At 40.4% G+C, this 13,119-nt stretch overlaps 2 protein-coding genes and 1 pseudogene across 6 annotated transcripts in view; 1 reads left to right on the top strand and 2 right to left on the bottom strand.

The window, feature by feature from the left end:
- The window catches only part of LOC104663792 (cytidine monophosphate-N-acetylneuraminic acid hydroxylase), a 366,736-nt gene that overhangs the window by 5,109 nt on the left and 348,508 nt on the right, over positions 1-13,119 (top strand). The gene's annotated exons all lie outside the window — the stretch shown is intronic.
- Positions 1-13,119, bottom strand: part of CARMIL1 (capping protein regulator and myosin 1 linker 1) — a 344,245-nt gene that overhangs the window by 174,605 nt on the left and 156,521 nt on the right. For 4 of the 5 annotated variants that reach the window (XM_030929491.1, XM_030929490.1, XM_030929489.1 and 1 more), the window contains exon 5: positions 9,062-9,183. In XM_030929491.1, the coding sequence (XP_030785351.1) occupies positions 9,062-9,183 (122 nt within the window). Of the gene's footprint in view, positions 1-2,616; positions 2,717-9,061; positions 9,184-13,119 lie in introns of those variants that run through there. The other variant, XM_030929492.1, reaches the window with a different exon arrangement.
- LOC115897216 lies at positions 9,266-9,382 on the bottom strand (annotated as a pseudogene).

Below are 13,119 nucleotides of genomic sequence, written 5' to 3'. Positions count from 1 at the left end.
TTGGTGATGTGATCAGTGATCCTTGATGTTACTATTGCAACTATTTTGGGGGACCATGAATCACACCCATACAAGACAGCAAACTTAGCTACTTAAAACTGTGTGTGATCTCACTGCTCCACTGACAACCATTCCTCTCTCTCTCCCTTTCACCAAGCCCCCCTATTACTTGAGACACAATATTGAAATTTAGGCCAATTAATAACCCTGCAGTGGCCTCTAAGTGTTCAAGTGAAAGGAAGAGTCGCACATCTCTTCACTTCAAATCAAAAGCTAGAAACAATTAAGCTTAGTGAGAAAGGCACATGGAAAGCCAAGACAGGCTGAAAGTTAGGCCTTTTGTGACAAAAAATTAGCAAAATTGCAAATGCAAAGGAAAAGTTATTTAAGGAAGTTAAAAGTTAAAAGCGCTACTTCCATGAACATGTGAATGATGAGAAAGTGAAACAGCTTTATTACCGAGATGCAGAAAGTTTTAGTGGTCTGGAATGAAACATTCCCTATGCCAAAGCCTAATCCAGAACAAGGCTTTAACTCTCTTCAGTTCTGTGAAGGCTGAGAGAGGGGAGGAAGCTGAAGTTGGAAGCTACCAAAGGTTGGTTCATGAGGTTTAAGGAAATAAGTTGTCTCCATAACATAAAAGTACAAGATGAAGCAGCAAGTGCTGAGAAGCTGAAATAAGTTATCCAGAAGATACAGCTAAGATCATTGACGAAGATGGCTACACTAAACAATTGATTTTCAATGTAGATGAAAGAGCCTCCTATTGGAAGAAGATGTCATCCAGGACTTTCTTAGCTAGGGAGAAGTCAATCTCAGGCTTCAAAGCTTCAAAGGACAAGCTGTAATCCCAGCTACTTGGGAGGCTGAGGCCGGAGAACAGCTTGAACCCAGGAGGCAGAGGTTGCACTGAGCCGAGATCGTGCCATTGCACTCTAGCCTGAGCAACGAGAGGAAAACTCCGTCTCAAAAAAAAAAAAAAAAAAAAAGAAAAGAAAAAAGAAATTGCCACAGCCACCCCAACCGTTAGCAACCACCACCCTGATAGTCACAGCAGCTATCAGCATGGACACAAGCAAAACCTTTTCCAGCAAAAACATTACAATTCACTGAAGGCTCGGGTGACAGCTAGCATTTTTTAGCAACAAAGTATTTTTAAGGTATATATATTCTTCTAGACATAATGCTATTGCATACTTTAGTAAACACAACTTTTATATGCACTGAGAAACCAAAAAGTTCTTGACTCATTTTACTGCAATGGTCTGGAACCAAACCCGTGGTATCTCTAAGGTATGCCTGTTTACCTAATTCATGTCAGATGTCATTAATTTCTTCAAATTCCGTGTAAATGCACAAGATCTACACGTGTAGCAAGATTTTTGTCTATTTTACCCAAAGGAACCTGTGATTAAGAAGCATTATTTTAATAACTTGGGGTAACCATGTTTGAGAAGACATTATAATTAAAGCAATATTACAGAATCTGGCAATCTGGAATGGTTCATCTTGGTTCAAAACCATCATCTGACATTTTAATGGCATTATATTCTGTCTACATCAAGACAATGAAGCAGATGTTATGCAAAAAAACAGCAAGTTTGTCAGAAGTAGATTCAGCCATTATTCAACTCAATTAGGTAAACCTTGGACACAGAAAGCTGGACTTCTGTCTGACCTCATCTAGGATCACATTTCTCTTTTAAAATTCTTGCTTTGTCTCCATAAAACTGCAGATCATGCTCTTTTGATGATACATACGTGGTTTAGCTACTCAAACACAGGAAGAAAATATGGCAAAAATCTTTGACCAGAAGCTGGTGGGATTAAAAACAGGAAGCTGTCAGTCTACAATTACCAAAAGAAATAAATTAATCTTGATGGTAGATTTGGAAACCAGAGCCTCAGTTTTACTCGAAAAACAACAGTGGACATTCACACTCAGGGTTAAGGGGAAATCAATCAGAGACTAAGGGAGGCAGCAGCTAGGGCAGACATCTGTGCGAACCAACCTGCCAACATGTCCGGCAGGGCCTTTTCAAGTAGCTCCGCTTCTTTACAGTTCTCATTTTTCTTTTTTAACTGAGATTTCAGGAGCTAAAGGAGTCTCATGAAACAAGTTTATTCATTTCCGTAAGAGATAAAGTTGTAAAAACTAAATTTCCAGAAGGTGGGAACAATTTCTTATCTATGCTGACACTGTACATACAAATAATGAGTGAGAGGAGAATCCACTCTACAGAAGTTGTTTTCTGCCTGTAGTTAAATGAGAGCAAGGAGCCCCAACACTGTATTTGTTACCGGGCACCAGCTCACACACACATACACACACACAGAGTGTTACACAGACAGAAAGACAGACGATTTGTTGTCCAAATAAGCACCACAAAAGGTAAACCAAAATCCCAAAACAAAACATAAGCAAGACATGTCTCTCACAAGCAGGCAGCACTAGCGCTGATTCAGCATTTGCACTATATGCATTTGATTTGCATAAGACTCAGAAAATAGTTATATGTGGCAGCAAGAAATAGCAAACTAGATAACAAACACAACTCTCCATGCAAATCTCATGATAAACTATTGACACAAAAAATTATATTTTAATGTACTTACACTAATTGATTTAAAATTCAATTCCAATGCTCAGCCTATGCAACATGGCAACTGTCTCCAGAATGGCACATGCTTTAATGCTGCAAGCCACACCACAACAAAAGGCTACCTACTGCTTTGCAAAGTGAAGAGACTACCAAAACACAGCAACCACCTTTCTCTTGTTTATATAGAAACTTCTATTTCATCAGCTTTCTCCATAATAACCTCACATTTTCATACTTCATACCTGTATTAACAATATCATTTAATACTAAAAAAAAAAATCTAGCTTTGTTTTGGAGAACAGTCAAGGTTCTTGACAGTAGAAAAGCTGAAGGCTGTAACACAGAACAACTTCCCGAAGAGAACTGCCATCACAGACAACCCTGAGAAAACAGATGACAACACTGAGGCTCTAACCCCTTCCCTAGTTCAACCCGTAGGGCTGTCACTGTCTGAGAGGTGAGGCCTCCAAGGACAATCTATAGCAAAGATTGGAATGTTAACAAAACACACGATAACAGTGATTTGAGTTGGGGTGATTTTTAAATTTAACTTACATTTTCTTCTTTATACTTTACATGTTCTCTATATTTTGAATTAAACTTTCCATATTTAATGAGGAAAAAATGTCATCTTAGAAAGGAAGGAGAGAGGGAGAGAGAAACATCCTAACACATATTTGGAGACAGGAGATGGGGAGAAAATATGACATGTAAATACTACAAATTTTAATTTAAATCCTTCATTTTTTTCCAACCTGCATTCTCTTGACTATAAGAGCTGATTACATATACATACACACACACACACACACACACACACACACACACACACACACATATATGTGTGTGTGTGGAACTATACTTGGAACTATAGGCATGTACCACCACACCCAGCTAGTTCTTAAAATTTCTTAGTAGAAATGAGATCTCACTATGTTGCCCAGGCTGTATATTTTCATGCATTTGATTTGGATGATGGATGTTATTTTCAGAATTATATATGGGTAAAATCAGAAATTCAGATCTTTGGAGTTATAAGTTCATTTATACAGAGTCATTCGTAGACTATTCAATAACTGATTACCCAAACTGAGAATCTTCTGGGCTCTAACTCCCCCTGATTCACCTAGTTCCTAATACCTCCTCATGAGGCCCTTTTCTGTTCATCAATCACCACCAGAAGTGCCCTAAGCAAGGAAGGAGATGAGGGTCCCCATGACAGGCTCAGAAAACAAATTTGATGGGACAAACGAGTCATATAAGGTCTAAGGATTCTAAATATAGTTTCATATTCTCCAGTTTATCATGAGTGTAATATATGACATTACTGGAAATATATTTTGTTTTGCATGTTCTATTGTGTATTATTTATATAAAGCAAATATTGCCCTGACTGATAGCTTGGACTTAAGGCATACTGGGAATGTAGGAGAAAAGATACGGTTACCCATTTCTCCACCCTCTCCAGTCACAACAACCAAAACCAATAAAATTATATGTTTCTCCTGCCAAAATCATGTAATGCAATCTAAGGAACTTCAAGAGTAAAGGTATAACATAGAAACCACAAAATATTAGGCTTATGATGACAAGCTAATTGTGTGTGTTGGGTAGGAAAGAGGAATGCCAATCAAATACATTTAGGTAATTTAATTCTCTGCCAAGGTATTTTCCAAATTATAATCTGCACCTTCTCTCCGACTGGTCTCTTCATGTGAATTGCCTTCCTTTCCCCCACTCTCTCCTCTGATTTCTCTCCACCCATTTGCGGTAAATCTCCTTTGCAAAGTCAGCCTGTGCTCATTCATCTCCCACTTACACCCAGTCATCTCCTGTCTCATCTGCTTCAGGTTACCTCAGCTAATGAGTTCATGGTTTGAAGGCAAGGCCACTGTCTTCTGACTTCTCTATGTCCCGTGGTACATCATCCAACAAGGTACTGGGCACGGAGTAAGTGTGAAGTGTATGTGCTCATCCAAAACCTCAGTCAGTACCTACTATATGCCAAGAACTAGGGATTTAAGATTAATAAAAACATGGTCTTTGTTTAAGCAGCTCCCAGCCTAGAAGGAAAAAAAGGTGTGTTTTGTACCGTGCCTCTCACTTTCTCAAGGATATTGCTGATTTATTTATTAGGGCAGTCTCCAGCAACAAATCTCTCTTTCTACTGATCATTCCCCTCATTACAGCCATATGGTTTAAGCATATGCTTTTATCTCCCATTTTAAACACAAACAGAAATCCCCTGTAATCCCTCAGAGTGCACTAGCTACATCCAATTTGTCAGTTCCCCTTGATAGCTGATCTTCTCTATGAAGTTGTCCATACATGCCACATCCCCTTTCTCACTTCTGAGTTCATCCCTCAACCACAGCAGTCTGCCTCTCCCAACCAGACCCCTAGACCTGCTCTCATCAAGGTGCCTGTGTTATCCATGTCACCAACCCACTGGACACCTCTCTGCCTGCAGTTTGTTCAGCCCCAGCATCATTCTGCAGAGCCACCACTCCTTCCCAGGCCCTGGTTTTTCACTGGTCTTCCTCCTACCTTGACAGCCAGTCCTTACCCAACTCCATTTGTGGCTCTTCCTAGTTTACCTGATCTCTAAGTGTTGAGCTCATTCCAAGTATGCCTCATCTGCACATCTTTCTCCAAGTGACGTAATCAACAGCCATGTAGTGAAGACCATCTTGTACTCATGGCACTCACCTTTGCTCCATCTCCAGACCTCTCCTCCAAGCCCCAACCTCACATATTTGCCTACCTTATAGCCTCATCTAGATGGAGCTTGGAGGAGAGGTCTATGGAGGTCTTATAGGTCCTACACAAATAGATCTCAAATTCTACATACCTAAAACAGAATGGCTACCGATCCCACCCCCTAGAAAAAACTTGTCCCCACCTACCCCAGGCCTTCTCTGTCTCGCTGTCATATTGGTCACCCAGTTATTAAACCAGAATCTGAGAAGCCATCCTTGTTTTTCTTCTCTTTCTTTCCTCACTGCCCTTACCCACACTTACCTAATCCATCAGCAACTCCTGCATCTAAAATAAAGCTTACATCTACTCTCTCTATCTGAATCCCTAATGCTGCTACCTTTCTCCTGGCCACAGTCATCTCTTGCCTAGATTACTACAAATGTCCAAATTAGCTTTCTACTTCTACTCTTGCCCTGCCACCAGTCTATTCTCTTTAGCAGAAAACAAACAAACAACAAAAGATCTTCATAAACTATCTAAAGATTCATCTCCCACCCCTAAAATGTTACAGTGGCTTCCAAGGAAAATACTCTTGAATCCCAACCTCTTTCCCACAAGGCTCTACATCAACTCCATCTATATCACCAAAGCTGGTGCTAGCCCCCTCTTGCATCATTCCTCACTCCTTCCCAACTTTGTTCTTCATTATGCCCCAGCCAAAGTGGATATCTTTCAGTTCCTCAGAGATACCAACCCCTTTCTAGGCAGGAGAAATAGCATGAACAAAAGCCCTGGGAAGATAATATTCTTTGCCCTCCTTTTATAGGGCAGGCACCTTCTCTTCCACTAGGTCTGTTGAAGTTATCATGGCCACAGGGAGGCCTTTGGAGACAGAAGTTTATTCTTTATATTAGTCCCATCTATTACTCTCATAGCACTTACTCAAAGGTACTGTTACTTGATTTATGTATTTCCCTCTTTGGAGTGTTTGTTTCCCCAAGTTAAAATGTAAGTTCCATGTGGGCAGGGACCATGTTCACTGCTGGACCTCAACACTTAGCACTATGCCTAGCATATAGTAGAAACTCAATAATACTCATGGAATATTTAAGTGTATGAACAAGCATTTACAACACAGTGTGATGTGTCCTAGTGCAGGAAATGATCCAAAGTTCTTTGGAAACATGAATAAAGACACTCTACAGATGAGAAGATACCTGAGTTAAATCTTTTGGAATTTGTCAGGATTAGAGTTATGATAATGGTACTGGAAATATATATGAGAGAGCCTGATTGTGTTCAGGAAGAGGAAAACAGTGGTATTCTGTGTCAGGCTATACAATTTACATTTTATCAGGAAAGCCGGCCATTTGAGAGCTTAGGCAAAGAACAGATACTGTTTGAATTATAAAAAGATAACTCTGATGACAGTATGAAGGATCACTTGCAAGAGAAGAACAGAAGCAGGGAGACTAACTAGAAAGATGCAAGGGAGAAAGTGACTATGGCAGTGGAAATGAAAACGAGGAGAAGGAACCAGACCATGAGATATTAAGATAATATGTTTAAAAGCTTAGCAACCAATCGAATATGACAGTAAGGACCAAGAGATGAACATGGCTCAGCTTTTAACTTGTGAGACTATGTGAATGACAATGCCATTAATTGAGATAGAAATACAGAATACAAGCAATTTTTAGGGGGGAAGTGAGGAGTCCAGCGTGGGACATAGTGAGTGTGAGGTGCCTTGTGGAGACGCCTAACAGGCAGTTGGTAAGTGGGGATGAAGACCTGGGTACAGCAGAGGTCATAGATTTAGAAATCAACATACACATGGGAACTTTCTTCCTAGAAACAGAGGTGATTAATACTTGTTTAATATTTGCCTGAAGATTTTAACAAGAAGTTAAATGGAAGCTATAAGTGAAAACACTATTCTTACTCAATGTTCTCTGGGAAGAAAAAAAAAATGGAAGAATCCAAACTAAAAATAAAAATGGTTAATTTCTCTGAAAATCCTACAATACTAAACTAATAAGGCTGCCTTTTAAAGAAAATAGAGATTCTAAATATTGCTCTGAAGTGTCTTTAAAGTCCAGGGTATTATAAGCTCTTGCCAAGTAAGGTGGTGCTTAATAATTTTTTTTATTTCATCAGTGTTAATTTAGAAGGAAAGCAAGCACATTATAAAGAAACACATGTACAAAGTCGCATTACTGAAATGTAGTTTAAGGAAAATGGGTTGTAGCTATTGTTAACTCATGATTACCCTAGCTAGTTCTCTGTTGGCTTTAAGGATGATGTCGAAACCATTCCTAAGAAAGTTTTGCTTCTTGGCAATTCCCATTGCCACCATGGATTCACTTCTTACCTCATCCTACCACCCACTGCTGCCCACACTTCTTCTCCAGAACTGCCCGTGTGTGATTAGAGACCAGGAGAGCTTGCCTTGAAGACACCTCATACCTGAAATTCTAGCCAAGCAGGAGTCAGAGGGCAGTCCCAGCTCACCCTCTCCACTCCACTGAAATGGAGGCTAGGTACACTTAGCTCCCCCAGCAACCAGCTACCCTGATAATCAGAGAACCACAAGACTTAAGCTTCAGGAAGGAAGGAGTCCAAGGTGAACAACCAGCAAGCACAGGGCCAGCCTTTCATTCTGGTGCGTTCACCTCCCACCACGTGGGGAAGAGAGAGAGGCCTGGGAAGGGCTGTGAAGGGAACTGAGCAGGCCTCTTAAGGCCAAAGAGCTTGAAAGGGAGTGTCTGTCCCCACTGAGCCACTTTTACTCATCCATAAGGTTCAAATGACTAAAAGTTTAGGTTTTCCTGCTTCTTTGTCCCTCAACTTGCAGGCAAGGCATTGCAGGAGGAGCATGTTCTATGAAGGGCAACTGTTCCCAAAATTCCCCTCCCATCTCCACCATGCAAGGAACACAGTTACCATGCTACACATGCCTACAAGGGGCCTCCAGCCCTTCCCTGTATACATTTCTGCCTTCTGGGAGAGCAATGGGAAGGAAATTCTCTGCCATCTGTGTATCCTGTTCTTCTTTCAGGAGGGTATTTTGACTATAACTATTATTTTAGGGAGCTTTCAGACATAAGCATCTCTCTGCCTTTCACCTCAGTCAATCTAATTCCTGCATCCCAGCAACCCACACACCCCCCAACTACAAACTCAGGTATCCAAGCCCATAATCCTGACTTTAAAAGCTTAACAAAAAATATGAGGGCATGGATGAACAAAATTTACTAATATGCCTAATGGGTATTTCAGAACACTAAGAGGACAATGACAAAAAGGGATTTTTACATTCAACTTTTTTAGGTTTCTTGTTACTGAAAATAAAAAAGCAAATAAAATGAAGCCCTCTCTCTCTTCATCCACATTATACTTGGTGCCACTATACAAAGTATGCAGCCCCTGGCATTCTGGTAATAAGCTGTGAGTAAAATTCACACTCGTGTAAATCTGGCGTTATATTAAAAGGTTACTGTTTTAGTCTTATGTGAAGTTAAAGGATTGCCAAATCCCTTCATCACTCAAGCTCTCTGAAGAATAAGACACAGTCCTGTAGAAATCCTCAGACCAAAACACAAGGGTTTTGAGTAAGGGTTTTGATATTTAATGTTTAAGAGGAGGAGAAAGTCTGAGAAAGGAACTAAGTGAAGGGGTAAAAAGAAAGCATTGTTGTATTTGCCGTTTTGAGGAAGAACAGGTTACTTGCTCTCCTCACCCTGCCCAGGGAAACTCACACTGGAGAGAGGCCAGGAAATATCTTCCTCAGGCAGGTGCCTATGTGAGCCAGCACCTCACTCATGTCCTCAGGCGACGCCATCTTCATGGAGATGTTGCACTTCTCAGTTTCCACAACCATCTGCAAGAACCGGGTGGGACACTTCTTAAGAATGAGTCCAGTTCCTTCCGTTTTAAATTATTTTCAATATTGTAAACCACATATTCACACAGATATATAATAATATAATATTAGCTGTTTTTTAACAAGGTTCGAGGGTAGCAACTCTCACATACGTGCGTGAACACCCAACCATCACGCTCATGAACTACAAAAGAATCACAGTATTAGCTTTTCAAGAAGCGCTCCCTTAAAATGACGCACTTAATTTAAGACTCAAAGAAGTGTTTGGGTAGCGGGTGTAAGTATTGTCAGAAACATCTAGAAACCGAAGCAAGTGTTTCCAAGGGCCAAGCTGGCAGATTCAAATAGACTCCCATATGATAGAGACTGAATTCCCACATTCAAACATGACTCTCCTTTTACCAAGATTTTGCCCTGAGCTGCAGTATTACCAAGTTTTTATATCCCTGCTATGCAGTATAAGTAGGGCTATATCTTTCTGTGAGTACCCATGGGCAATCTAAAAGCTACCTTTAAAACACACACACACACACATTTTAAAAACAAGAAACCTTATAATATGCTTAAATAAAATGTTAAAACCTTTTGCTCTTGGGAGCAAAAGAGAAATGCTTTTAAAAGTTTCGATCGGGAGGGTGCGGTCGTGGGCTCACACCTATAATCCCAGCACTTTGGGAGGCCGAGGCAGGCGGATCACAAGGTCAAGAGATCGAGACCATCCTGGCCAACATGGTGAAACCCTGTCTCTACTTAAAAAAAAAAAAAAAAAAAAAAATTAGCTGGGTGTGCGTGCCTGTAATCCCAGCTACTCAGGAGGCTGAGGCATGAGAATCACTTGAACCCAGGAGATGGAGGTTGCAGTGAGCTGAGATCGTGCCACTGTCCTCCAGCCTGATGACAGAGCAAGACCCTGTCTTAAAAAAAAAAAAAAAGAAGAGAGGATACTTGGAATATTAAGGTAACACGTTAATAAAATGTTTGGTGTTAGGTTTAGTGTCAGGCTAAACTCATTCCTATAATTAATTGCTGGAGATGTCCAAAATACATGTCAAAAAATGTTGAGACTCAGACAGCTAGTCCTCTAAATAAGTATAAATTAACTTGTGAAAAGGAGGGCAGGTCACAAAAGGGGCAAGAAGTTGAAGATGTACACATTACAAATAAGAAGAACTTCAGCCACTTAAAAAAAGATGCCATTTTATTTAATCTCAAAAACATTCATGTAAACTGGGTGTGGTGGCGCATGCCTGTAATCCCAGAAACTCAGGGGGCTGAGGCAGGAGAATCGCTTGACCCTAGGAGTTCAAGACCAGTCCAGGCAATATAGCAAAACCCCATCTTCCCACCCCACAAAAAATTCCCATAAAATTCAATCCTCTTAGATTATCACTTCATCAAAATATCCTCATACATTTACTTCCTGTTCTTACTTTATCTATACAAAAATATGATGGAGAACACTGTTTATAATGTGCAATGCAGTTTTTAGATTTTGCCTTAGATTTTCCTAAAATTAGCCCAAACTGAAAATAATAATAATGTAAGTATTTCAACATATGCATGTTAAAAGGAAAAGTAATGCAAGGTATGTCAAAATGATGAGATCAAAGGAAATAAATAATGTAAATGTTTAAGATGTCACTTTTTCATAAATACCTCCAGAAGAATCTGTCAATAAGTATTTAATAAACACCGCTTCTGTGCTAGTTAGTTGAATGTAAAAAAAATTAAAATTCCTATTTTTCAGCACCTTCCTCAAGAAATGAAAGGCAAAGCCTTTAAAATTCTCTAGGCAAAGGCTCCATTTGTCTTCTAAAAACTGGTTCAAGAGATATTCCTCTTGCAAAAGGCACCAAGCATTATTGTACCTGGAGGCTAAACCCAGTAGTCTATAAGATGTTTTAAGTAAGACTAAATCTACTTAGTGCAATTAGGCTCATAATTTTCATATGCACATTATCTGTGCATAGGCATGTTTTTAAAAGCCAGACACTTTTGATTTGCCATTGTGTCTATGCTCTGCACCCCACCCCCAATCTTCCCACCATGGGTAATTATATTTTTCACTACAGGGGTACTTTTACATCCTTCACATCTAGCGCATCTATTCAGTTCACAGTTTGGGTGCGAGTAATTAGTAATTAGCTTATTCTAATTCCACTTAATCTTAACACCTAATCATCTTTAACTGCACAGGCTTGAATAGAATGACAGAGAAGAAAAAAAGGTGACAGGTGGAGGAAGAAATGAGGCCTTCAATTCAACCTTACAAGCAAGCACTCACAGAACCCTGTGTAAGATGTCACCACCTGTGCATAATGTAAAGACTGCAACAGGCCGGGCGCGGTGGCTCAAGCCTGTAATCCCAGCACTTTGGGAGGCCGAGGCGGGCGGATCACGAGGTCAGGAGATCGAGACCATCCTGGCTAACATGGTGAAACCCCGTCTCTACTAAAAGCTACAAAAAACTAGCCGGGCGAGGTGGCGGGCGCCTGTAGTCCCAGCTACCCGGGAGGCTGAGGCAGGAGAATGGCATGAACCCGGGAGGCGGAGCTTGCAGTGAGCTGAGATCCGGCCACAGCACTCCAGCCTGGGTGACAGAGCGAGACTTCGTCTCAAAAAAAAAAAAAAAAAAGACTGCAACAAAGTGATGGAGGTGAAACCAACACAATAAGTCACCTCATCAAAAAAAGAAAAAAAAATTTCCTATCAAATACTCTTTTCCCTCCCACTTCAGCTGGGGAGGAACAGAATGTTTGAAACACATTTTCCTTAGACACCTAGCAGTATATAACCCATGATATCTAATATACATTTAAAATAATAATCAGAGACATAAGCCATAGTAACTTATGTATGATTCAAATTTCCCACCCCACTCTACCGCCTTTTTTAAGGTCGAACAACCTGATTAAACTTTAAGGGCAGCACGTTTTACTAATCCCCAGCTAACAGACCTGTGAGTTGTTTTTCCCTCCTCTATCAGAAATACCCATGGGTAGGCCTGGCGTGGTGGCTCACACCTGTAATCCCAGCACTTTGGGAGGCCGAAGCGGGTGGATCATGAGGTCAGGAGATCGATACCATCCTGGCTAACACGGTGAAACCCCGTCCCTACCAAAAATACAAAAAATTAGCCGGGTGTGGCAGCTGGTGCCCGTCGTCCCAGCTACTCAGAGGCTGAGGAGAAGAACGGCGTGAACCCAGGAGGCGGAGTTTGCAGTGAGCTGAGATCGCGCCACTGCACTCCTGCCTGGGCAACAGAGCAAGACTCCGTCTAAAAAAAAAAAGAGAGAGAGAGAAAAAAAAAGAAATACCCATGGGTGGTGGGTGGCTTATCAATATCATTCTGTGACATAGCAAACAATTAACCCTATAATTAAAAAAAAATCATAGCAGCTATTCAGTTGTACAAAAAAAAGGGTTCAAAAATTGTATAACTACAAAACTATATAACTGCTGGCCTCAACTTAAATACCATGAAGGCAATAGAATTTGAGCACCAGAAAATAATGTGGCATAGAGACTTGTAAAATAAGATAAAGGTTTCCCACATTTCTGAAGAAAGGGGAAAATACCAATTGTAAAAGTCACATTTCACTAACTCTATAGAGCAATCACTCACTCTTACACACAATGCAGTGGGTAAGTCTCAGGAATTTTATCCAAGTTTACGAACTATAATTAAATGATAATAAAAAATAGCAAGGAGAAAAAAATAAATCCCAGAGAACATTACAAAAGAATTCCTAATCAAGGCTAGATTCTGAGTGCCACTGGTAGACACTCCCATCCTTATGATGTTATATAAAAGAAAATCAAAACTAGAGACTTCAAGGAACCAGAGGTTACACAGGTCACTGGTTCTTAACCTTTGGAATGCAACAGAATCAAATGGTGCACTTGTTTAAAAAAAAAAAACAAACATCCACC

The sequence above is a fragment of the Rhinopithecus roxellana genome, chromosome 4 (genome assembly GCF_007565055.1).
Source record: "Rhinopithecus roxellana isolate Shanxi Qingling chromosome 4, ASM756505v1, whole genome shotgun sequence".
NCBI classification, from domain to species: Eukaryota; Metazoa; Chordata; class Mammalia; order Primates; family Cercopithecidae; genus Rhinopithecus; species Rhinopithecus roxellana.
The sequence above is the reverse complement of the archived record's forward strand: the minus strand, read 5'-3'. Positions and strand labels throughout refer to the sequence as shown.